Source organism: Mirounga angustirostris, unplaced genomic scaffold (genome assembly GCF_029215605.1).
Source record: "Mirounga angustirostris isolate CCGP_5_RB_7025 unplaced genomic scaffold, mMirAng1.0.hap1 SCAF_11, whole genome shotgun sequence".
Lineage (NCBI taxonomy): Eukaryota > Metazoa > Chordata > Mammalia > Carnivora > Phocidae > Mirounga > Mirounga angustirostris.
Window position 1 is genome coordinate 106,171,440 of NW_026991719.1, and position 23,549 is coordinate 106,194,988.

General features: G+C 40.3%; 1 protein-coding gene across 6 annotated transcripts in view; it reads left to right on the plus strand.

The window, feature by feature from the left end:
- Positions 1-1,530: 1,530 nt before the first annotated feature.
- OCRL (OCRL inositol polyphosphate-5-phosphatase) overlaps positions 1,531-23,549 on the plus strand; it is a 53,074-nt gene continuing 31,055 nt past the window's right edge. For 2 of the 6 annotated variants that reach the window (XM_045882302.3, XM_054509159.2), the window contains exons 1-10: positions 1,531-1,766; positions 2,031-2,110; positions 7,483-7,562; positions 11,005-11,043; positions 19,214-19,324; positions 19,750-19,839; positions 20,497-20,617; positions 20,707-20,868; positions 22,089-22,190; positions 22,987-23,101. In XM_045882302.3, the coding sequence (XP_045738258.1) occupies positions 1,728-1,766; positions 2,031-2,110; positions 7,483-7,562; positions 11,005-11,043; positions 19,214-19,324; positions 19,750-19,839; positions 20,497-20,617; positions 20,707-20,868; positions 22,089-22,190; positions 22,987-23,101 (939 nt within the window). In that variant the 5' untranslated portion in view covers positions 1,531-1,727. Of the gene's footprint in view, positions 1,767-2,026; positions 2,111-2,473; positions 2,526-7,482; positions 7,563-11,004; positions 11,044-19,213; positions 19,325-19,749; positions 19,840-20,496; positions 20,618-20,706; positions 20,869-22,088; positions 22,191-22,986; positions 23,102-23,549 lie in introns of those variants that run through there. The other 4 variants (XM_064574549.1, XM_045882310.3, XM_045882320.2 and 1 more) reach the window with 4 other exon arrangements.

The window sequence follows — 23,549 nt, forward strand, 5'->3', positions numbered from 1 at the left end:
TGACAGCTAGAAGTATAGAACCTCATAGGTTATCCTTTGTCAGTTAAATGTATCAAAAATATCTTCTCCCAGTCTGTGGCTTGTCTTTTAACTTGTTTATGTTGTCTCGAAGTACCTGCATTTTGAAATTTAATGTAGTTAAACGTATCTATCAATTCCTTTATTGTTTGTGCTGTCTGGTGTCTTAAGTAGTCATTCTTATTCCTTATTCCAAGCTCGTAAAGATACTCTCCTATTTTCTTCTGAAAGTTTTAAAGTTTTGCTTTATCACGTTTGGATCTTGAATCCACTTGGAATTGAATTTTTCCTATATGGTATGAGGTAGGGATCTAGTTTTATAATTTTCTATATGGATGATTCAGAGTCCCAGAACCATTTAGTGAATAATCCATTCTTTTTCCACTGATTTGGAATGCCACATATGTTGCATATCAACTTTCCGTATATGTGTATGAATCTGTTTGGGGCTCTGTATTCTGTTCTATTGGTCTGACCAGCTCCACACTGTCATAATTACTTTAGCTTTAAGATCAGTCTTGCTATCTACTCCACTGTAGATTCTTGAGCAAGTAAAAAACACAATTGAAACATTACTCGGGGGGCGCCTGGGTGGCTCAGTTGGTTAAGCGACTGCCTTCGGCTCAGGTCATGATCCTGGAGTCCCTGGATCGAGTCCCGCATCGGGCTTCCTGCTCGGCAGGGAGTCTGCTTCTCCCTCTGACCCTCCCCTCTCTCCTGTGCTCTCTCTCATTCTCTCTCTCAAATAAATAAGTAAAATCTTTAAAAAAAAAAAGAAAGAAACATTACTCGGGGAAGAATGTTCTTATGGTTATCAACAGAGTAAAACGGTCAAAGGAGAGATCACAAGGACTACCAGTAAAGTGATGGGGGTGCAAATGGAGAGAAAACAAGGAATCTGAAAGTAATTCCAAAGAAAATATTAATAACGTTTGTTGACCAGTTGGATACAGAGAAATTAGGAGAAAGGAAGAAAGCACATGGCTTCGAAGTTTCAAGCGTGAGTGGCTGTGTTAAATGATGAGTTAGTTTTGTCATCCAGTATTGTGTTAACCAGTGGGATATGTTGGGCAGGGGGTCTGGACCCGGGAAGTGTATTTGGTCGTTGTCTCGTTAGAGATGACCGGGGGGGGGGCATAAAGGAAGAGCTAAGATCTGAGCTTTGGGGATTTTTCTAAAGATTTAGGTGGTGGAAGGAAGAAGGGGAAGGGGAAAACATCTAAGAGGTAGGATAACCAGCAAGGTGTGTTATAACTGTAATAAGGATTTCTTTACTGGATTTAGGTCCTATTGGTCCAACACATTTGAGTTCTCTCATAGTTATAGCTGTGTTTTGTTTCTATGGCAATCTTCGAAGCCCACAGAACAATTCTGGTGTCAGGGGCAGTATTTAAAACGCACTCCTCCCTGGATGTGGTAGAGACGCCCCCGGTCCGTCGGGTCTCTCGCTGCAGTTCCGCAGGTTGGCCGCAGGGGGCGAAATCTGCGGCGGCCTGGAAAACTGGCGGGGGCGCGAGGCGCCGCTCTCTCTCGGGTCAGGCTCTCGGCTCTCGGCTCGGCTCCCGGCTCCCGGCTCCCGGCTCCCGGTGCCCTGCGTGGAGCTGTTCCTCAAACGACGCGCAGCCGAGGACTGTGGGTGAGGACACGGGAGGCAGTGTCGTCGGATCCGCCCGCAGTCCGCAGCTCCACTGAGCCCGGAGGCCGCCGGGATGGAGCCGCGGCTCCCGGTCGGAGCCCAGCCTCTTGCCGTATCCGCCTGAGGGAAGGGGGAGGGGAGGCCAGGCTGGGCGGGCGGAGGGGTGGGGGTCGGGGGAACTGCGGAACGCGGTGGAGGGGTTGGGGGGCGGTCGGGCCCAGAGGCCTAGCGGAGCAGGGTAAGGGGGCCGGCGCGGGAGACGATGCCTTGGGCAGTGGGGAGGGGGGGCAGAGGGGTCGGAGACTCCTTCCAACCCGCACCGCGCCACCCCTCCCTGGCCGCGCATCTGGAGGAGACCCTTGACTAGTGCCTGCATACTATCGAGGGTATGGAGATGAAGGGTACTCTCCGGGAGCCCTGCGCCCTGACGCTAGCCCAAAGGAACGGGCAAAATGAGTAAGTAACCACCTGATTCCCACGGAGGAGGGGAGCCTGCCAACTCCCAACCCCAAACCGTGACAAGCCACCCACCCTCCTCCCCCTGAGGCTGCGTGGGCAACAGGTTCAGGCCCAGGTGTGAAGTGCGAGTGCTGTAGGCATGGGGCTTTGTCCCCAACTTCCAAGCCGCCAGATCGTTCCTGGCAGTGTGGTTCAGTGGAAAGGACTCAACAGGCGGGCGTTGAAGCAGGAAGCCTGGGTTTTTAGTTCCTGCCTCTGCAACTGACAAGTGTTGTGTAACCTTGGGCAAGTCAATAATGCTTTCGGGGTCTTGGTGTCCTCATCAGTTAAATAAAAACATTAACTGCCTTTACCTTATAGACTTTGAAGTTGTAACTGGAAGAATAATAAATGCAAAAATGGCTTGCAAAAAGTAAGTGTTATAGAAACGCTTGTTAACCTTACAGAAGTGCCTTTTCTTAACCCCATTCAGCTGGTTCCTCCAGTCTCCCCACTCCATATTCCACTTGGTTGAAGGCATATTCATTAATTCAGTAATGGTTTAGTGTACACCAGTAACTGCCTCACTTACTGACTTGACTGATAGAAAAAATAATGAAATGTGTAGAAATATAAATATTTGGCAGTTTATCAGTGTGTGTTACCTTCCATTCTGCCTTGCATTTAGAAGCTCAGTAAATACTGTTGACTGACTGAATAAAAGATTATTTTGATAAACTATCACTACAGTTGCTGATCTCACTCCCTTTCCACTAATGCCTCATTTTAAAAGTATCCATGGTGACCACTGCGTATCATGGGCCCTATCCCTGTGTGCCCAAGCCACCTCCCTTGGTTGTTCATTGGTTTCTTGACACCAGAGTTTAAAAATCATTGATCACTTAAATCCTGTCTTCTCCAAACATTGGATTTGGCCTAAAAACAGTTTTTCTCAGTCCCTGCTTTTAGACCGTCCAGACTCAGTCAGTCTGTGCTGTCTAATTTACACACAGGATATTCCCACTAACCTAGCCTGCTCTTTTCTGAGACTCTTGGTGCAACTCTTAACTGGACGTCAATTGGGCCTATGAAGTAGCTTTTCCCTAGGTCCTGTTTGGTCAGCTCTGTTGGTGTGGTAAATTCATGTTGTTTTTCCCAGATTTCATTAAACCCTGAAAGACCAGTTTAATAGTAAATTCAACAGAAAAGTGAATTGAAAAGTGAAATACCACCGCCACTTCCAAAGGCTAGAATGGGTGGAGAGATGTGACCCTTGGGTAAATCAGTAAATTTTTTGCACTTCTGTAAAAACAAAATTAGGAGGATTAAGTAAAATAGCTACATTGTTGAGATGACCACAACCTAGGATGTGGTTCCTTGGTTTGATAGGTTTAGAGCTCTAGTTAGCTAATACGGAAGTGAGCAGCTGTCCTTGAGATAAATAAATGCCTCATTCTATCTGGCCTCCAGTACTAGGAGAACTTTTAAACTTGGAGTGGGGGACACCTGGGTGGTGTTAAGCATCTGCCTTCGGCTCAGGTCATGATCCCAGGGTCCTGGGATGGAGTCCCCTGTCGGGCTCCTTGCTCAGCAGGAAGCCTGCTTCTCCCTCTGCCTGCCGCTCCTCCTACTTGTGCTCTCTCTCTGACAAATAAATAAATAAAATCTAAAAAAAAGAGAAATCATTTATTGGAGACACCTGATACTGTCATATCATCTATAATCCTCAGATTCTTGTCTCATGGGTACCTTCTCTGACTTGGATTCTTCTTAGAATTTTTTTACTTTTGGGCTTTTTATCTTAGAATTTGAAGCCTATTACAATCTTTAGTTCTGTAGTTCCTGCTGTCAACCATTGGAGAAATTTAGTTGAGAAAGTAAAATTATAATTAAAAATAAGAGGTTTTTTTGAAATAGGGAATCAAACACTTCATTTTTTTCCAAGGAAAATGGATCATGATGCAACCTGTTGTTTCATCTTTAACCTTCCTTGAACAAATCAAAGTATTTCTTAGGCATAATGCCGAGTCCACATTCACAATTTGCTACTCTTTTTTGTTTGACAACTAACCAAATTCTAATTTCCATTTTTTTAAAAGATTTTATTTATTTATTTATTTAAGAGAGAGAGAAACAGCATGAGAGGGGAGAGGGTCAGAGGGAGAAGCAGGCTCCCCGCTGAGCCAGGAGCCTGATGTGGGACTCAATCCCAGGACTCCGGGATCATGACCTGAGTCGAAGGCAGTCGCTTAACCAACTGAGCCACCCAGGCGCCCCTAATTTCCCTTTTTTTTTGCCATATACCTACTACTTTTCATCATCTTGTTCTGAAAGCATGATTACATTTAAGAAGTTTTTATACTTATTTTAAGCCCTATTCTTGCTACAATTTATTTAGTGCCTAACACATAGTAGATATTGGGGAATTGACTTAAATTCCAAGTTTATCTTTGTTTTGTGATGGATTTTGGGGAGGTTGCACTTTTTAGATTGAGGTATAATTGACATTGTATTAGTTTCAGGTGTACAACACAATGATTCAATATTTGTATACATTGTGAAATCACAGTAAATCTAGTTAATACCCATCACCACACAGTTACAAATTTTTTCTTTTAAAAATTTTTAAGATCTACTCTCCTAGTACCTTTTAAATATACAATACAGTGTTATTGACAGTAGTCACCGTGCTGTACATTATATCCCCATGACTTACTTATTTTATAACTGGAAGTATATACCTCTTGACTCCCTTCATCCATTTCACCCATCCCCTACCTCTTACAACCACTGATCTGTTCTCTGTATCTGTGATTTCAGGGGTTTTTTTGTTTTTGTTTTAGATTCTACATATAAGTGAGATCGTATGGTATTTGTCTTTCTCTGATTTATTTCACTTAGAATAATGCCCTCAAGGCCCATGCATGTTGTTTGTTTCATGATGGCTTTTTTTTAAGATTTTTTTTTTTAAGATGTTATTTATTTGACAGAGAGAGACAGTGAGAGAGGGAACACAAGCAGGGGGAATGGGAGAGGGAGAAGCAGGCTTCCCGTGGAGCAGGGAGCCCGATGCAGGGCTCGATCCCAGGACCCTGGGATCATGACCCAAGCCGAAGGCAGACGCCTAACGACTGAGCCACCCAGGCGCCCCCTTTTTTAAGATTTTTATTTATTTTTGAGAGAGAGAAAGAGAGGGAGAGAGAGAATGAGCTGGGGGAGGGGCAGAGGGAGAAGCAGACTCCCCTCTGAGCAAGGAGCCCAGTGCAGGACTTGATCCCAGGACCCTAGGTTCATGACCTGAGCCAAAGGCAGATGCTTAACCAACTGAGCCACCCAGGCGCCCCTTCATGATGGCTTTTAACAGTACAATCCATTTGAAGTTTTACTGCTAATGTCAAACACTCTATTTCACATCTTCATTTCTTTGAGATTATATTGGTTTGTGTTCATTTTCCCCAAAGTGAGCTCTTCCTCCTTTACTCTTGCTTTGTCAGTCTTTATCTAGTTTCTGATCTTCGTCTGGGTTTATAGAACTTTCTGCTCAACTCATGAACTTTGCTGGCTGAAAGGAGCCTGCCCAAGGGCGCCTGGGTGGTGGCTCAGTCGGTTAAGCGTGTGACTCTTGATTTTGGCTCAGGTCATAATCTCATGGGTCCTGAGATTGAGCCCCATGTCCAGCTCTGTGTTCAGTAGGGAGTCTGCTTGAGATTCTCTCTCTCCCTCTCCCCCTCCCCCTCCCCCCACTCATGCACACATGTTCTCTCTCTAAAATAAAGAAATCTTAAGAAAAGGAGCCTGCCCGATATTCCTCTAGTCGCCTTAAAATATGAACCCTTGCAAATTAGGCAAGCAGAGCCGAAAGACAGCATTAATATTTTTATTTCCCCTTAGTTCTAAGTAATTCCTTTCCCCATGTTATCTCCTTTAAAGTTAACACATTTGAAAAAAAAATTCATAAAGCTAAAACAAGTCCCCCCAAAAGACAATAAACTAGAAATAAAACCCTTCAAAACAATGACATTTTTTTGAAGATTTTTAGTTATTTATTTAACAGAGAGAGACACAGCGAGAGACACAAGCAGGGGGAGTGGGAGAAGGAGAAGCAGGCTTCCCGCTGAGCAGGGAGCCCAACGTGGAGCTTGATCCCAGGATCCTGGGATCATGACCTGAGCCAAAGGCAGACGCTTAACTGACTGAGCCACCCAGGCGCCCCACAATGACATTTTTTAATGTCAGAGGTTGAACAAATGGTTTAGAAAATTATCTCTGTATATAGTTTAGTTAAACTGGTTCATTTATTCAACCAATATTTATTGAGCATCCATTAGGCAGGAAGGAAAACCCAAGTATGATATGGTCTTTGTTTTCAAAGAGCTCAAATCAGTGAGGGAAATAAATATAACTGCAATGGATGGTGTACGTGCTTTATTAGAGGGGTAAACAAAGGGGATCAGGGCTGGTTCTGCTTCGGGGAATTAGGAGAAGCTGCTAAGAGGAGGTGATATTTGAGCTAGGTCTCAGGAAGAAAAGAAGAGTATTTGTGGCAAAAAGAACCACCTGAAGACTGCCTGATTTGGGGAAGCTAAGAGATGTTCAGAATGGTTGTTTACCAGTAGGTCATACCTTGATTCTGGGCCACTAAGATAAGTAGTAAATGAAAATTAATATTTCTGGAGTGCTTAGAAGTCTTTCATTTCATACTGGGGGGCCAAATTCAGTCATGTTTACCTAGAAATACCATCATGAAGTTGGAAACCAGAGTAAAAACACAAGGAATGTAAAGGCACTGGTTGTGATATCTGCTACCCTGTTGGTCATGGGTTATTTTAACTGATCCAGCTGGCTGGGCACCTCTTCTTACTTCTCCATGAACCTGTATACTTGTTTGAAGAGACAGAACCATTCTTTGGTAAAAGCCATGGGAATACAATATGAAAGCTAATTTATGAAATTTCTAATTTATTTATTCAACAAACTTGAGTGAGTACTGAGTTCCAGGCACTATGCTAGGTGCTAGAAGTACTGTGGTGAAAAGACAACCATAGTCTGCCCTCATGGAGTGCACACCTAGCTACTCTTCACTCTGGTATGCATACTCTAAATGTGTATGCACTATAATTCTTGTTTTTAAGATCGTAAGCTGTGTTTAGGACATAGACTATTATATATTCTTTATGGCGTAGGACAGTGTGGGTATTCAGATACTGATCATCACTAATACCCTCTTAGATCTAGAGCAATTTCTAGCTGTCGTGATGCTCAGATCCAGGGAATGAGATACAGTAAGTCTAATATAGACTAGATTTGTGTAACAACACAGCAGTATATTTTGTTGTTAAATGTTTGAGTTTTTCAGTAGCTATTCGTTGATGCATTCTTCTGTTTCCTAGGTTAATAATCCAGTTGCGCGAGAAGGAACAGCATGTTCAAGATATCATTCCTATAAATAGCCACTTCAGATGTGTTCAAGGTACTAGCTTTAATTGCCTAGCTAGTTTTACAATGTTTTTCCTTGGTCATTATTGCATTGTGTAATACCATACATATTTAAATACCATACATAAAATGAAATGTATTACTCTTTGCATAAAATGATAACATTACTAAGCTACCATGGAGAAGATGGTAAGTGCTTTGTCTGTGAGTGCTGAAGGGTTGTACTGAAATACTCACCTGCTTCCCTGGCTGGGGGTTAGAGATGTATGTAGTCTGTTACCTATGTAGGTAGGCTTTTATGCTTATGGACCTGTATGTGGATCTAAATGACATTCTTTGGTTTAACAAACACACTGCTCATTGTAAAGTATCAAGGTCACTTGGATTCACACACATTCAGCACTTTTTCCCCACACTATTTGAAATTAAAACATTTGGCAACAAGCCTTACCAGATTTTAATACCTTACACTCAATTGTGCTGATTCTCAGACCTTGACATTGGTGAATCCTAAGAAAATTGACTCCAAGGAGGAAATATTTGGCTTCCTGCCCTCAAATTTGGAGACAAAGAACAGAAAATCTGTTGTTTCATCTGCTACAATGATACTCAAAATTTGGGAGGTTTATGTGGGAGGTGTTGCTTCTGTTATCTCACATTGCTCTAGAAGGGAAATTGATTACTAGAGAACAAATGCATTATGTTTCCAGTGGGTTCATTGGCATCATCAAAAAGAAAGTATTCTGTATCAGTTGTAGCTTTTTGAAAAACTTGAATATTGCCTTGCACAGATTTTTTTTCTTAAGTTACATTGAACTTTTTTTTTATTACAAAAGTAATACATATACTGTAGAAAGTTTGGAAAGACTAGAAAAGTATAAAGAAAATAAGTACATTCCCATTCTTCAGAGATAAACACCTAACATTTTCTTTTTTTTCTACACATGTAATTTTTAGGGTGGGCAGAACTCATACTATATGTAATTTTTTGCGTGTTCTGCATGCCATCACATTATGATTGCTTTTCCATGCTATTAATAGGTATGTACTATGCCATTTTATGAAGAGCCCATAATGTAGTTATATCCGTGTTTGACATTTTGGGTTTTTTTTCACTAGTTTAAATAGTAATGTGATGAATATCTCTGTACATAAATCTTCTTGCACATCTCTTATTAGGATTTATTCCTGTAAGTAGAAATACTAAATGGGTATGACTTTTTTTTTAATGTGTATGAAAGACAATATATATTAAGAATTAAAAATGCCTGCAATGAATAGTATCCACATTGTATAGAAGAATGAAATAGCCATTTAGCCTGCCCTGTGTGAGAGGGACATACTGAATAAGGTACCTGCATGCCATAGTAAGTTGCTGTGGTCATTTTACTTTTCATGGTGTAGCACCATTTATTACATACCTAGCCCTTTAAGGAGGTGAAAAGCCAAAGAACATGACCTTAGGTTTTAGCATCCTATTAACTCTATACCTATTTTGTACTATTTCTACAGCTTCTTTTACCCTATTTCTCTTAGTATTCTTTTTTAATAAGAAATAGATGATAGATTGTTAGATTGTTAAATTGTAATCTAAGAAAATATACACAGTATATACACATAGTAGTTCCCGGTAACAAAAGGAACAGTTACTTCCTTGAGTTTTTACATCCTTTCTCTTTCCCAACCTGTGCATCTATTTTGATAAGTCTATAAATACTTGGGTTTTATTTTTTTTTTAAGAGTTTATTTATTTGACAGAGGGAGAGACAGCGAGAGAGGGAACACAAGCAGGGGGAGTGGGAGAGGGAGAAGCAGGCTTCCCGCGGAGTAGGGAGCCCGATGCGGGGCTCGATCCCAGGACCCTGGGATTATGACCTGAGCCGAAGGCAGATGCTTAACGACTGAGCCACCCAGGCGCCCCAATACTTGGGTTTTAAAGAATTAAAGTTACTGAAGAACAGTGGGGAACTTACAGTACTTATGTCCTGATGCACTATTGTCCCTTGCTTCATCATGCTAATGAGAATATTGAGGCTATTTTTTTTTTATTTTTTTTAAAGATTTTTATTTATTTATTTGAGAGAGAGAGAGAGCATGAGAGAGGGGAGGGTCAGAGGGAGAAGCAGACTCCCCACGGAGCAGGAAGCCTGATGTGGGACTCGATCCCAGGACTCCAGGATCATGACCTGAGCTGAAGGCAGTCGCTTAACCAACTGAGCCACCCAGGTGCCCCGAGGCTATTTTTTTAATATTAGACAACTACTCACCAGTAGCTACTGTAGTAACTGAATAATGGGGCCAAATATATAATCCAGGCTTGTGAGGGAGCAAGAAAAGGCTGAGACTACTGGATCTGGCCAAGGGAAATCCAGGGTAATCGTAAGGAGTCAGTACCCAGAGTTCAACTAGCCAGGAGGGTCTTACAGGTGCTGTTGGCCAATTCAGGGAAGTCAGAGAGGAAGAGATGGGTTACATCTAGACACTGGAGGTAAGGAAGGAAGTCCAAGAGAGTCATCTGGGAGAAAAGAGAACTCTGAACTTGGAGACTGTGCTTTGCCCTGTTTTATACTTCCTTGTTGGATGTGGTAGTCCTGATCCCAGGTATTAATTGTAGCCTGAAGGTCAAGAGCTTATATTCTCTGATCCTAAACGGGGCAGAGGCAGAGGAAATGAGATTACTGGGAAGTTTTCAGAGACAAAATCTGAGTTAAGAAAGTAATTCACCTCTGGGCCTTTGGGGTCACTTCCTTGGCTTTTTTTTTTTTTTTTTTTTAGATTTTTAAAAATTTATTCATTTTTAGAGAGTGGGGGGAGGACGAGAGGAGGAGGGAGCCCCACACATGGAGCCCACGGAGCTGGATGGAGTCGGATGCAGATGTGGGGCTCTATCCCATGACCCTGAGATCATGACCTGAACTGAAATCAAGAGTTGCATGCTCAACCAACTGAGCCACCCAGGTGCCCCTTGGCTTTCTATAAGAATTATCTAGGGGCACCTGGCTGGTTCAGTCAGTAGAGCATGTGACTCTTGATCTCGGTGTTATAAGTTTGAACCCCACGTTGAGTGTAGAGATTACTTAAAAATAAAATCTTTTTTAAAAAAAGAATTAACTAAGTGACGCAGTTAGATTATATTAAATCAGTATGTTATAGTTGAGGGGAATTAAGCTCACCTTCACTTGAATTAACATGTTTATATTGCCTGCTATTATCGTTCCTTGATTTGCTTTGAGGTGTTCCATTTGGCTATTCAGTTTAGTTTTCTTTGAGTTGAATTGCTCAATATCTTTAGAACCTAGTGCTTCCAAATCCACTTTTAAAAATGCTAAACAAAAAAGCAAAGGATTTTTAAAATGTTTTCTAAGACCTAGGAGTGGTGACTGCGAGAAGCAGTTATTTACTTAGGCGTATACTTCTTTTAGTTGTAATGAATGGTTTTCTCTCCCCTGATCCTGTTCTTTCTTCTTTTCCCTCAGAAGCAGAAGAAACTCTTTTGATTGATATAGCTTCAAACAGTGAGTACCATTCTGAATGGAATTTATTTTCATTCAACATATATTTAATTGAATACCCACTAAGACCCCTTTTTGGGCACATTTTAATTTTACCATCTTATCCTGTGTTCTTCGTTTCCTTAAGGCAGCTGTACAAGTTAACTTTGCCCCCTAAAAACATTTAGTCTAAACATAAGAAAAAGTAGGTGGCTGGCAAGAATCTTTAAAAAGTTGAAGATGTGATCTGCTTCTCTAATGCTGAACTTCTTTGAGCCATCAGTATTTTTACCATCAGTGGTTTTATGTCTTTTTTAACTGCTGTTATATTTTAACATTTTTTCTCAACTCGCTTTTTATTTTTGCATATTAAATCATAATGTTTTCCTTTATTCGTTACATTATTTGGGAGGCTATAGAGTCCCTCTTGTACTGGGGATTCCTTGCTTGTCTCGGGCTACCTCTTTTTCCTTAAAATAATTTTGGTCTTTTATTTAAGCTCCATCCCCTCAAGGCATCCCTTTATCAGAAAGAACATGGTCTTCTTTCTCACTGTTTCAGTTTTCTCATTTTTATCTGTTTGAAGCAAATCATCATTGACTTTCTGTGCAAGCTGTTCTCTGTTTATCATCTAATTGTACTGCGTTATGGGGAGGAGAAAATGGGCACTTGAATGCTACCTTGACGACTCAGTGGTTGCTATGGAAAAGAGTTTGTGACCACATGAATGTAAAACCAGTTGCCTTATCTCTTGCTTGAGTCCTTGGATGAGTGGGGTTTAGCCCTTAGCTTGGGGCTATGGGTTATACATAATTTTGTTTAGAAACAGTCCCTGTCCTTGCCACCATTAATTTGTATTGAACAGTTTAGATAGGCTTTTTCTGATTTGGGTTTTACTATTCTTTTCTTTGGTCATGGATTTTAGAAGTCTTAAGGGTTAATTCTGAAAAGCTAAATAAACCTAGCTGCTGATTTCTGCAGGTATCCAAGAGAGCAAATAACTTACTATCTATGTCTTATTGTGCTTAGAAAGGAAAAGGCAGAAACAACACTAAAAAAGCAAAATTTGAGCAAAGGCAGTTCAGTAGTGACTGACATTGCTGTCGAAATAAAATGCCAGAATGTCCTGTTCTTGCTGTAGAAATAGATATTTGATCCAAAGCTGAAAAGTTAAACTGAGCTGTGCCTTTTCTCTTATAAACACCTATTTATGGCATTAGTTCCTTTGGCTTCTCCTACATAGAAATTAGCCACATGTTGCTCTGTCCAGAGTTCAAGTTACTGGATCATAGCAGGGTAATAGTTCAGTAACCCCTTGAATAAAATCCTTTGTTATTTCTGCCCATTTAGTAATATTTGCAGTGAAACCAGATTTTATCTTGATCTTTGGGCTTCATACACAAACCTTTAGAGCATATAGTATGTTGCAGGAGGGAGGTCCTGGGTTTGTTAGGCAGGCCTGATTTTAATGTAAATATGTGTTTTCCCATTGTGTGGATGTTGGTATTAAACATTTTAAAATATTTTTTCTGATTATTGAGGTAATAAATATATCTTCATTATATATAATTTGGAAAATTCAGAAAAGTTTGAAGTATCAAATTAAAATTATGTTCCTGCAATCTAGAGATCGCCACTGTAGTTAACATTGTTAGGTATCTCCTTCCAGCCTTTTATGTTTTTATATGACTGGAATCTTTATATGTAGTTTTTGTGCTGCATTTTCATTTAACATTATATTGTGAGCTTTTTCCATGTCATTTAAAATTATTTAAAAACATGATTTTTAATGACTAGTATTTCACCATAGGTATGTGCCAAATTTTAATAAATTAAGTCCTTTATAAAATTAAGACACTCTCAAGGAACATGGTCCTAACTAATAGTTACTGAGTTTTAGATATTTATCTTTTATCCAGCCACCTTATAGAAATATATTTAAAATTTTGGGGGTGCTGTTTATTTTGTTTTTTGGTTTTGATAGACAGCCCTAGTCATTTGCAAATAATAATTTTGTCTCTTTTCTTCTAGTACCTATAACTTTTAGTTTTGCTTCATGTGTCATTACACCAATGAGAATTTTAAGACCAATATTAAATAGTGATGATAATCCTTGTTTAGCTCCTATTTTCAGTAAGAATGCCTCAGGTGGTGCTTCATTGTTGAGGACATGATTGCCTGTTGATTTGATAGGGTTTTTTAAAAACCATATTCAGAAACTGCATTTATTTCAAGTTTATGTGGTTTTTAAAATCATAAATGTATATTGAATTTTATCAGATGTCTTTACGCTATTTAAAGAGATGGTTATATTATTATTCCTTATTTGACCTATTGATGGACTGTATTATACTAATTTCCTAATATTAAATCCTCCCTTGTTTATTCATTATTTAACAAATATTTGTTGAGTGCCTTCTGTTTGCCAGGCACTGTTCTAAGTGCTGCAGAATCAGTAGAGAACAGCATAGATAAGATTGTTGCTCCTGCTTTTGTTCTTGCTTCTGTGCTGTTTGGTACTAGATGCCTATAATCCATTAATTCATTCTATAAAATATGAGTATCTTTTATGTGCTAGGCACTGGGCTAGGCTCTAGAGATATATCATAAAGCAATATAGTTAGGTTATATCATCAATCAGTACAGGAAACAGACTTTGAACTGATAAATGTAAATACTTACGTAGTTGCAGTTTTGATAAATGCTATCAAGGAGAAATACAAAGAGTTTATAAGAGGGTTAACTAAATTAGGTGACATGGTCAGGGAAGGCCTCTTTTTTTTTTTTAAAGATTTTATTTAATTGACAGAGACACAGCGAGAGAAGGAGCACAAGCAGGGGGAGAGGGAGAAGCAGGCTTCCCGCTGAGCAGGGAGCCCGATGTGGGGCTCAGTCCCAGGACCCTGGGATCATGACCTGAGTGAAGGCAGATGCTTAACGACTGAGCCACCCAGGTGCCCAGGGAAGGCCTCTTTAAATGACATTTAAATTGAGACCAGAGGGGCTAAGTAAGAGAGGGGTAAAAATGGAGAGAAAAGTATGCCAGGTAAAAGGAACTACATGTGTAAAGGCCCCAAATTGGGGAAGTAGCTTGACACTTTCTTTGAAATGAAAGAAGGCCAGGGTGACTGGAACAAGGCTTAGGCATCAAGTTAGGATGGGCTAAGGCCGGATCCAGTAAGATCTTGTAAGCCATGTTAAGGAATCTGGATTTTTACATTTAAAAAATGGGAAGAATATGAAGGATTTTATGCCAGGGTGTCATCATTTGCATGAAAGCCAGTTAGGAGGCTGTTTTAGGAGTTTAAGCTTGAGGGGCACCTGGGTGGCTCAGTCAGTTGGGCGTCTGACCCTTGATTTTGGCTCAGGTTGTGATCTCAGGGTCATGGAATCTGGCTGACTGGGCTTTGTGCTCAGCGGGGAGTCTGCTGGAGATTCTCTCTCTCCCTCTCCCTCTGTCCCTCCTCCTCCCCACCCCCCGGCTTATGCACACACTCTCTCTAAAATAAATAAATCTTGGGGCACCTGTGTGGCTCAGTTGGTTAAGCGTCTGCCTTCAGCTCAGGTCATGATCTAGGATCCTGGGATGGGGCCCCGCATTGGGCTCCTTGCTCAGCAGGGAGCCTGCTTCTCCCTCTCCCTCTGCCTGCCGGTCCTCCTGCTTATGTGCACGCTCTCTCTGTCAAATAAATAAATAAAATCTTTAAAAAAACCTTTTTGTTTTTCTTTTAAAAAAAAGAGTTTAAGCTAGAGAATATGAGTATGGTGGCAGTATAAATGGAGAGAAGTGGACAGATTTGATAAATGTTTTTGGAGGTTAAATCAACAGAGGTTGGTTTGGGCATAGGTAGTGAGTTGAAGAGAAGTGTCAGGGATGACTCTTAGGTTACTAGCATGAATGTGGATGATGGTACCATTTGCAAAAATAAGAACATTGCAGAAGGAATGAGTTTTCCTTTGAGGGGGGTCGTGAATTCAGTTTTAGCTATGTTTAGTTTGAGATTTCTTTGAGACATTTGAGTTTAGATGATAAATTGACAGTTGAATGTATGCATCTGAAGCTCAGAAGAAAGGTCTGGGCCACTAGCACATAGATGGTATTTGAAACCATGAGAGATGATGTGATTGGAAATAGAGCCATGCTATCAGATATGGTAGTACTAGTTACATTTGCCTGTTTAAATTAATTAGAAATAAAATTAGAAGTTCAGTTCTTCACTCACACTAGTCACATTTCAAGTACTCATTAGCCACATGTAGTTATTGGTTACCATATTGGACAGTGCTGATACCAAGTGAGAAAAAGGTTTTAGATTGAACTCTAAGGAACCCTGCTTTTTTAAAGGTTAGATAGAGGAGGAGATACCTCAAAGGGCACTAAAAAAAATTAGTGACCAAAAAGAGAGAGGCAAATTAGATGAGTATAGTATCATAGAAGCCTTCAGAAAAGATTATTCAAGAACTGGTCAACTATTGATTTCTGCTGATAGGTCTAATAAGATGACTGAAGAGGATCTATTGGATTTAGCAATTTCGAAGTTATTGGTGACCTTAACAAAGATATTTTAGAAGGGTTGTGGGAGCCAAAGTCATATTGGGGTGGATTAACGAGAGAAATGGGAGGTGAGAAGTGACTGGTGGCTCAGTCAGTTAAACGTCTGTCTTTGGCTCAGGTCATGATGCTGGGGTCTTGGGATTGAGTCCCTCCCACATCGGGCTCCATGCTCATCAGGGAGCCTGCTTCTCCCTCTCCCTGATGCTCCCCCTGCTTGTTCTCTCTCTCTCTCTCTGACAAACAAAATATTTTTAAAAAAAGCTCTACTGTGGAGGGGAATGTAGAGATAGACTGGAGTTGGAGGGGAATATGGGGTCTAGGAAGGTTTATTGTTTTTAAAATAGGGAGGATTTAGAACACAATTTAATGCTAATGGGAAGGAGCCTGTGAAAGAGGGAGGTTAAAGATATTGGGGAATGATTGTGAGTGTAAGGTTCCTGAGAGAATCGGAGGGGTTATAATTCAAAGAGAAGGTGTCCTTTGATAGGAGCACTCCTCTTATATCAGAAGGGAAAGGAGACGTTTCATGTGATGGCTTCCATTTTCTCTGAAGCCTGAGATGAAGCAATCCACTTGGAATGAGAGGGTTTGAGAAGAGGGGATCCAGAAATTAAGGATAAATGAGGAGGTGTGAAATGGTTGTTCCAGATAGTAGTGGGAGACTAGTTGACTGTGGAAACTTAGATGACTTCCTATCATAGAGGGCCCAGTTGAGGTTAGCAATCATTTTATAATAATAGGGTGTGTGTGTGTGTGTGTGTTTACTCCCTCTGGAGTAAGGCAGTTAGTTGGATTTCTGAGGGTTCAAAGTTAACCAGGTAGGTGCTGTGGAGGAACAGGGTGGTAAGGCGGTAGGTGCTGTGGAAGAACAGGGTGATAAGGCAGTTCTGAGCTTTTGCAACAGAGTTTAATGATGACATCTGTTAGACAAAATAGAAAGTGAAAGCAGGAGTGAGCGAATGGATACTAAGAAAGTAGAGGGATCAAACGGCTGGAGGTTCCCATATGAGCAAGTAGGCTGGAAGTAACAGGTCAGCATGGGATATTTGAATTAGAGATTTATGAGGTGATGGTTTCTATGATGAAAAGGTTCAGAGTATAACTGAGAGAAATCCCAGTAGGGACTGAAGGAGTAGGTGGCTGAGATGGTGGGCCAAGGTCATTGGATGAGGAAGCTGAAGACGTTGATTGTGTTTTCTGCACTAATTTGTAAGGGACCCAAATTTAAGGCAAGAGTTTGCGTGGAGAGGAAGTCGTATGAGTCAGGTATTGAATCCTGGATTCAGACGTTTTTGGGAGGATGGTACATGATCTCATAGAGGGAGGAGGGAAGGGAAGAAGTTGGTATAACCCAATGGGTGAACCTAAAAGGAAAATGATTTGTCTTGAGGGAGAATAAGAAGGAATGGTCTGGAGATGGCGTTAGGACAAATAAGGACACCAGTCTTAAATTCCATAAGGTGTGAGAGACCATAAACAGCATCCAGGGACCAGCCACTTCACAGGTGACTCTTTGATTTTCAATTTGGATACACTTTAGAATCACTTGGGGAGTATTTTAAAAACTAGCAGTGCCTGAGCCTCACCCCCTGAGATTCTGCTTCATTGGGCTGGGGTGGGACCCAAAGGTCTATTTTCTAAAAATGTCTCTGGTAATTCTAATACACCAATAGTTGAGAATTACTGAGAGATGCAGGGAATGTTCAGAGGAGAAGTTTGAGGATATAGGAGCGTTCGTTGATCACAAAGAGGCTAGGGGATTTTGGAAGGAAGAGTAGTAGAAGGTTGGGTCATGGGGTAATTTGTACTCTTTCCCATACAACATGGTGAGAGAGTATCCAGTGTTATTTTGTAAGCAATTTCTGGAATTTTCTGTTAAATGAGTCAGTGTATTTTTTATATTTGCTAAGATTATTATATATCTTTCAAGGATTGTGGGAGAGAGAGATTATGTGTTCTTGTTTAAGTTTCTATCAAATAGAAACAGATCTTTTAATTTTCTTCTATTTTTTATATAAAGTATCTGAGAAAGGGAGGACTGCTTGTACCCTGAAGGAGGTTTTCCCTGTATCTTCAAGGCCATGATAACTGACAGCCTTTCTTCATGCCCTTTGTTTTTTTCTTCTCCTTACGGTAACACCCTCACTAATTTTCTTATCTGTGGTCCACTTGGGTGCCTTCTTTTTCACATTTTTCTCTATTTTTTATCTCTTTTCTTCTAATTGCTAAATCTATGAAGATAGAAACATAAGGAAATGCAAAGGCAAGAGAGATTCAGAAGTGGATTTCCAACATAAGAAACTAAGATTTCGTTTCATTCTTTTTTTTTTTTTTTTAAGCTTTTATTTATTTGACAGAGAGAGACACAGCGAGAGAGGGAACACAAGCAGGGGGAGTGGGAGAGGGAGAAGCAGGCTTCCCACGGAGCAGGGAGCCCGATGCGGGGCTCGATCCCAGAACCCATTCCCCGAGCCGAAGGCAGACGACTAACGGCTGAGCCACCCAGGCACCCCTCCATTTCATTTTCTCATCTCTGTCATTTACAAGTGTGAGGGAGTCTGTTTCAACAGTCGTCTATTAAATGCCTTCTCTCTGAAGTCTGACAGGTTCAACAGTCATCTATTAAATGCTTCTCTGTCTGTAAAGTAACCAATCATCCTCGTTTGCCTGGGACTTTCCCAGTCTTCACTTTGAAAGTCCCGAGTCCTGAGAAGCCCTTCCGTCCCAGACAACCCTAGGAGATCATCGAAAGTGTTGTGTTGGATTACCTGTATGTGCAGTCTGCCTCTTCTCTCAAGGAACTTACGGTTTCCAGGGGCATGAGAAAGCAATATATGTATAAATCAGTTAAGATAAGAATATAAACAGATACATGGGTTTCCTGGATCACCATATCCAGACAGTTGATACATATGATAACTAGGGCGTCAGAAAAAGGGAGACAGTATGTTATATACATAAGAAACTAATGTCCTAGATCACTTTGCTGCTCATTATACTGTTTTCCGGTATAATGGAAATGCTTGAACTGGACCACTGTTGGTCATAGGTCATTATATTGCTTTCGTACATTTATTCAAGACATGCATTTTTTACTTGAGGTAATGGTATAGGTGCTTCTTTTCAGAATAATTCAAACCAATCCCACTATTCTTTTCTTTTTAAATTAGTTTATAAATTCAATTGCCTAGGTACAGTCTATACCTAGGAGCAAACCATCTCATTTTCTTTATTCCCTTTATGCTTCAGATACTCTAACTATGTAATCTGGATTTGAAATGGTAGAAATTTCCAGCTGGGAGATGGGAGGAGGGTGGTTGGGGAAGTGATCTTTCGTTGGAATTTGGTTCCTGCATTGACATTGGGGAGATAGAACATAGGAGAACTGATTTTAGTATGTATCACATCACTATAATTGGGCTGCTCACTGACACCGTTCATCAGCCCTTTAGATTTCCCTCCCTGTATTCCCCCCCACACACACCAAATCCCCTGATCCTATAGACATGTTTCCTACATTAGAGGTCTTAGAATATTTGTGATTTGGACCTTCTCCTGTTAAACTGATAAGTTGAGAGTGTGACCCCGAGAAAGCATGTATTCCATAGCTATATGTGTGTGGATTTCACTTCTTTTTAGGTGGCTGCAAAATTCGGGTTCAGGGGGACCGGACCAGAGAGCGGCGCTTTGAAATCCCTGATGAGGAACACTGTTTGAAGTTCCTCTCAGAGGTCCTTGCTGCTCAGGAAGGTAACTCAAGACTCAGCAGTTTTCTTTCTGCTCTTTGAATGGCAGTGAAATTCTGACATGCTAATGCAGAGGCAAGCAGCCATTAGCAAAGTACCTCACGCCTTCAGTCTTTAGTGCTGATTTTTCTGCTTTCAGGAACAAACCCAGGGTTAGGTTAGGGAACAAGTCTATTCAGCTGTAAGGACACTGAGCCATTTTTCAGAATCTTCAGTGTCACAGCATGGACAGTTTCCTGAAGACTCTAATCCTCCTTCTGCTCCCAGATGATCCCAGAGCTTCCCTCATTCTCTTCGTCTCTTCCTTTACACTTAAGAATGCTTCTGGCCCCTGCATTTGAGGAGTGCTGAGGGAATGGCTTTTGGTTATGGTAAATCCCACTCAATGAAGGGCTCCCCTGTTTCTGACCATGACTCTTATCTCTGTAGCTCAGTCACAACTTCTTGTTCCAGAGCAAAAGGACTCATCTAGCTGGTATCAGAAATTAGACACCAAGGACAAGCCGCCTGTTTTTTCAGGTACTGAAAAGATTCTCTTTTGCCCGGTTGCTATGATCATTGCAGAGTAAATAGATTTTATCTGGACAGATAAGATAATGTGGATTAATGTCAATCCCAGACACCTTCTGCTATGGAGTGGTTTTACTGAGTCCATGCCCACTGACTAATGTTCATTCCTGATCCTTTCTGTGGCATGTTAGCTCCTCAGGAGCCTGCTTAGCAGTGTGGTAAAAATTGCAGGCTCCAGGGCCGGACTGCTTGGGTTTAAATCCCAATTTTATGACTTGCTAGTTATGTATGACCTTTGTCAAATTACTCAACAATGCTGAGCTTCCATTTCTTTTTCTGTAACATGGAAAGATTTTTAATAGTACTGGCTTCATGGGGTCTTTATGATGATTAAAGGAGATAATGATATAATCCCTTATATCAAATAGGCATTATGCTAAGTCTTTAATAAATGTTAGCTGTTACTATTCAGATTCCAAATTAATGTAACTTGCTATTGTTCTAGTTTGTATGTCAAGTCCTTCAGGGTATCCTTAATGGTACCTTTCTGTTTGGTAATGCCATTGAGCATATAGTGATCAAATTAAAACCGCTGATCAAAACAAAGCTCTGTCTATCCTGGATAAATTGGATGTTATCTTTGACTCTGGGTTCTGTGTACTTCAGGGCTTCTTGGATTTGAGGATAATTTTTCATCTATGAATTTGGACAAGAAAATTAATTCACAAAATCATCCTATAGGGATTCATCGGGAACCCCCACCCCCACCCCCTTCAGTGAATAGAATGTAAGTCCTATGTCAAGACATATTTCCCATTTAGGAGACTTTTTTTATTATAAGCAGTTTCACTTTTGAAATTCTCATTGATTTGCTAGGCTTCCACGCGACAAAGAAGCTTCTAACAAGGAACAGCCCAAAGTGACCAACACCATGCGGAAACTCTTTGTACCAAACACCCAGGCTGGGCAGCGGGAGGGTCTCATCAAACATATCCTGGCAAAGCGAGAGAAAGAATATGTCAACATTCAGAATTTCAGGTTAGTCTCTCTTCTACTTACTGAGGTATGGCATACAATGGCTGTTTGTTATTTAAGGTATTAGTTTAATTAGCTTAATTAAGAATCAAAGCATAATAAAAGGAATGGTCAGCTGGCTCAAGCCCCTGTCTCTATATCGGTCAATAACATACATGAACAAAATAACACAAATGCTACAATTTCCCTTGGATTTTCTAACTACTAATGATACTATGTCTGCTAATGGTTCTAACCACTCAGAACCAAATCAAGTTCCCATGTACTAGAGGATTATCCCCTAGCACATTCCTTAAGCAAGTGTGTTTATCTTTCTGGCCTGCTGAATTTTTTCTCACCAATATTTGAAGATTAATGTCTGCCATTACCATAAGCTTAACTTACTTACTTTGGTAAGTTAACTACAGAAAATTTCACCCAGTCCTCTTGATTGAGAGGTCTATCTTGGATTCTTTCCTCTGTATCATATTTTTCGTATCACATTTACTTATTGGTATCTTTTCTGGACATAGTGTGTGCAGTGTGGCATGGCGTGTATTCTGGTGTGCAAAGCAGCAACACTTCTTTTTGTTGTTTGTGAACAACACGTACGCTTAATAGTCCAAGATTCCGGTCCCATCTGCTATCCCAGTATGCCTCATTTGTTCTAATTCAATTATAACCATATCCCTATGCTAAAACCTATAGTTTCTCATATTCCCCATGATGCTTTTTTTTGTATGTAAACAGTTAAGACAGGTGTTTTCCCTTCCGCTTTCCCCCTTAATACTGTGTCTGCCTCAACAGAATTTCCTACACAGATGTCCTTGTAATCCTTCGGGAAGTGAGTTTTTGGATTCAACTATAGCTCCTTATAGAACAGTTATCCACATTAGGTGTATTTACAGCATGAAGATACCTTTTTCCCATCTATAAGCTCTCCCTTCAAGTATAAGTTTGGGTGGAGTTTAATTAAAAAGAAATGTGGTAGAGCAATTAACTTTGTATTTTTTAAATAGCAACTTAGTTCCTTTCTGTGGGTTCATCTAATGTAAACTTTAGAGAATTAAGCCCACTGCCTTTGTGTTGTATGTGTGAGAGGTGTTTCTTATGTGTATAGCAAAACATTTTGAGAAATTATGTTGGCTTATTGTGAACATACCCTTGTATAAAAGTGATGAGAGAACTTCATTGGTTCATACTTGACCTTCATTTTCAAATAATTTTTTGGTATTGTGTATTAGATTTTTTGTTGGAACATGGAATGTGAATGGCCAGTCTCCAGATAGTGAGTTGGAACCTTGGCTGAACTGTGATTCAAATCCTCCTGATATCTACTGCATTGGGTAAAGAACACATCTGGAATTTCCTTTTGGCTATATGTTTGGTATTATTTTCCATGACATTTTGCCCTCCTTTTTCTTTTTTAACTATCTGGTAAAAATTCACTGTAGACTATATGTGAGAATTAACTTGTAGGTCAAATTTATGAGATAAGAAAGGAATGATACCTGAAATGGTGAAAGGAAACATCTAGTCCTCTCAAAATGCAAAGAAAATTGCATTCTTAATAGAAACAGACTTGAGGTCAATTCCAACAGTGATTATTCCTAGGATATATAAACAGCGCTCCACTGTTATCCCTTGTGGAGGATTTTTTTGTTTGTTTTTTGTTTATGTTTTGCATAGTCTGTGCATATACTTTTTTCAAAAAGATTTATTATTTGAAAGAGAGCGAGAGAGAGAGAGAGAGTGCATAAGCAGGGGGAGGGGCAGGGAGAGGAGAAGGGAGAGGGAGAATCTTCGAGCAGGCTCTCCACTGAGCAGGGATCCCAGGACCCTGAGATCATGACCTGAGCTGAAATCAAGAGTCAGCTGCTCAACCGACTGAGCCACCCAGGTGCCTGCCCCCTTTTATAAGATTTATTTTGCATAGTCTGTGCATATACTTATAGAGGGTCTTTTGAAAAAGAAAGCTGCTTGTCCTTACTGATCACCTGGGTCAATAGAGCAGTTCTCTAAAAATTTATCTCTTTCCCCATTCTCTTTTCACCTAATGTCTCAGAAAATGGGAAAGGAGGTAGACAGAGATAATTATGGGATATGTATAGATCTCAGGTCTTCTTGTTTGTTTTTTTTCAGATTCCAAGAGCTGGACTTGAGCACAGAAGCCTTTTTCTACTTTGAATCTGTGAAAGAACAAGAGTGGTCCATGGCTGTGGAGAGGGGTTTGCATTCCAAAGCCAAGTATAAGAAAGTAAACTGCATTTGATTTTCTTTTTTAATATACAACTAAATAGAACTCCTTAGAAGTTATTCTGTTATCTATAACTTGTTCCAAAAGAATGGCTTAATTGACTTCTTCCCTGTGTGTAATACTGCAATAGGGCAGACTAATCCTTTACACCTGTTTTTCTAGAAAAAAGTTTTCCTAAGCTTTCTGATCCTATATTTTCATTGCTTAGGTAGCTTTAGGAGAAAAGAAGAATTTTATTCTCAGAATGATAATTAGCTTAAAATAATTACTTATAAGGTAACAGTAAAAGTTTAAGATCAGAATTGTTCACTGACATGGTCAGAACTGGATGCTTTACAGAAAAGTAGTTTGAAGCATGTGGGTGCATAGGGTATGCTGTGAAATCAGTAAGAAGTGTTGTAGAATTTAAATGAGTTCTCAAATTTGTTGTAAATCAAAAGTAGAGTTG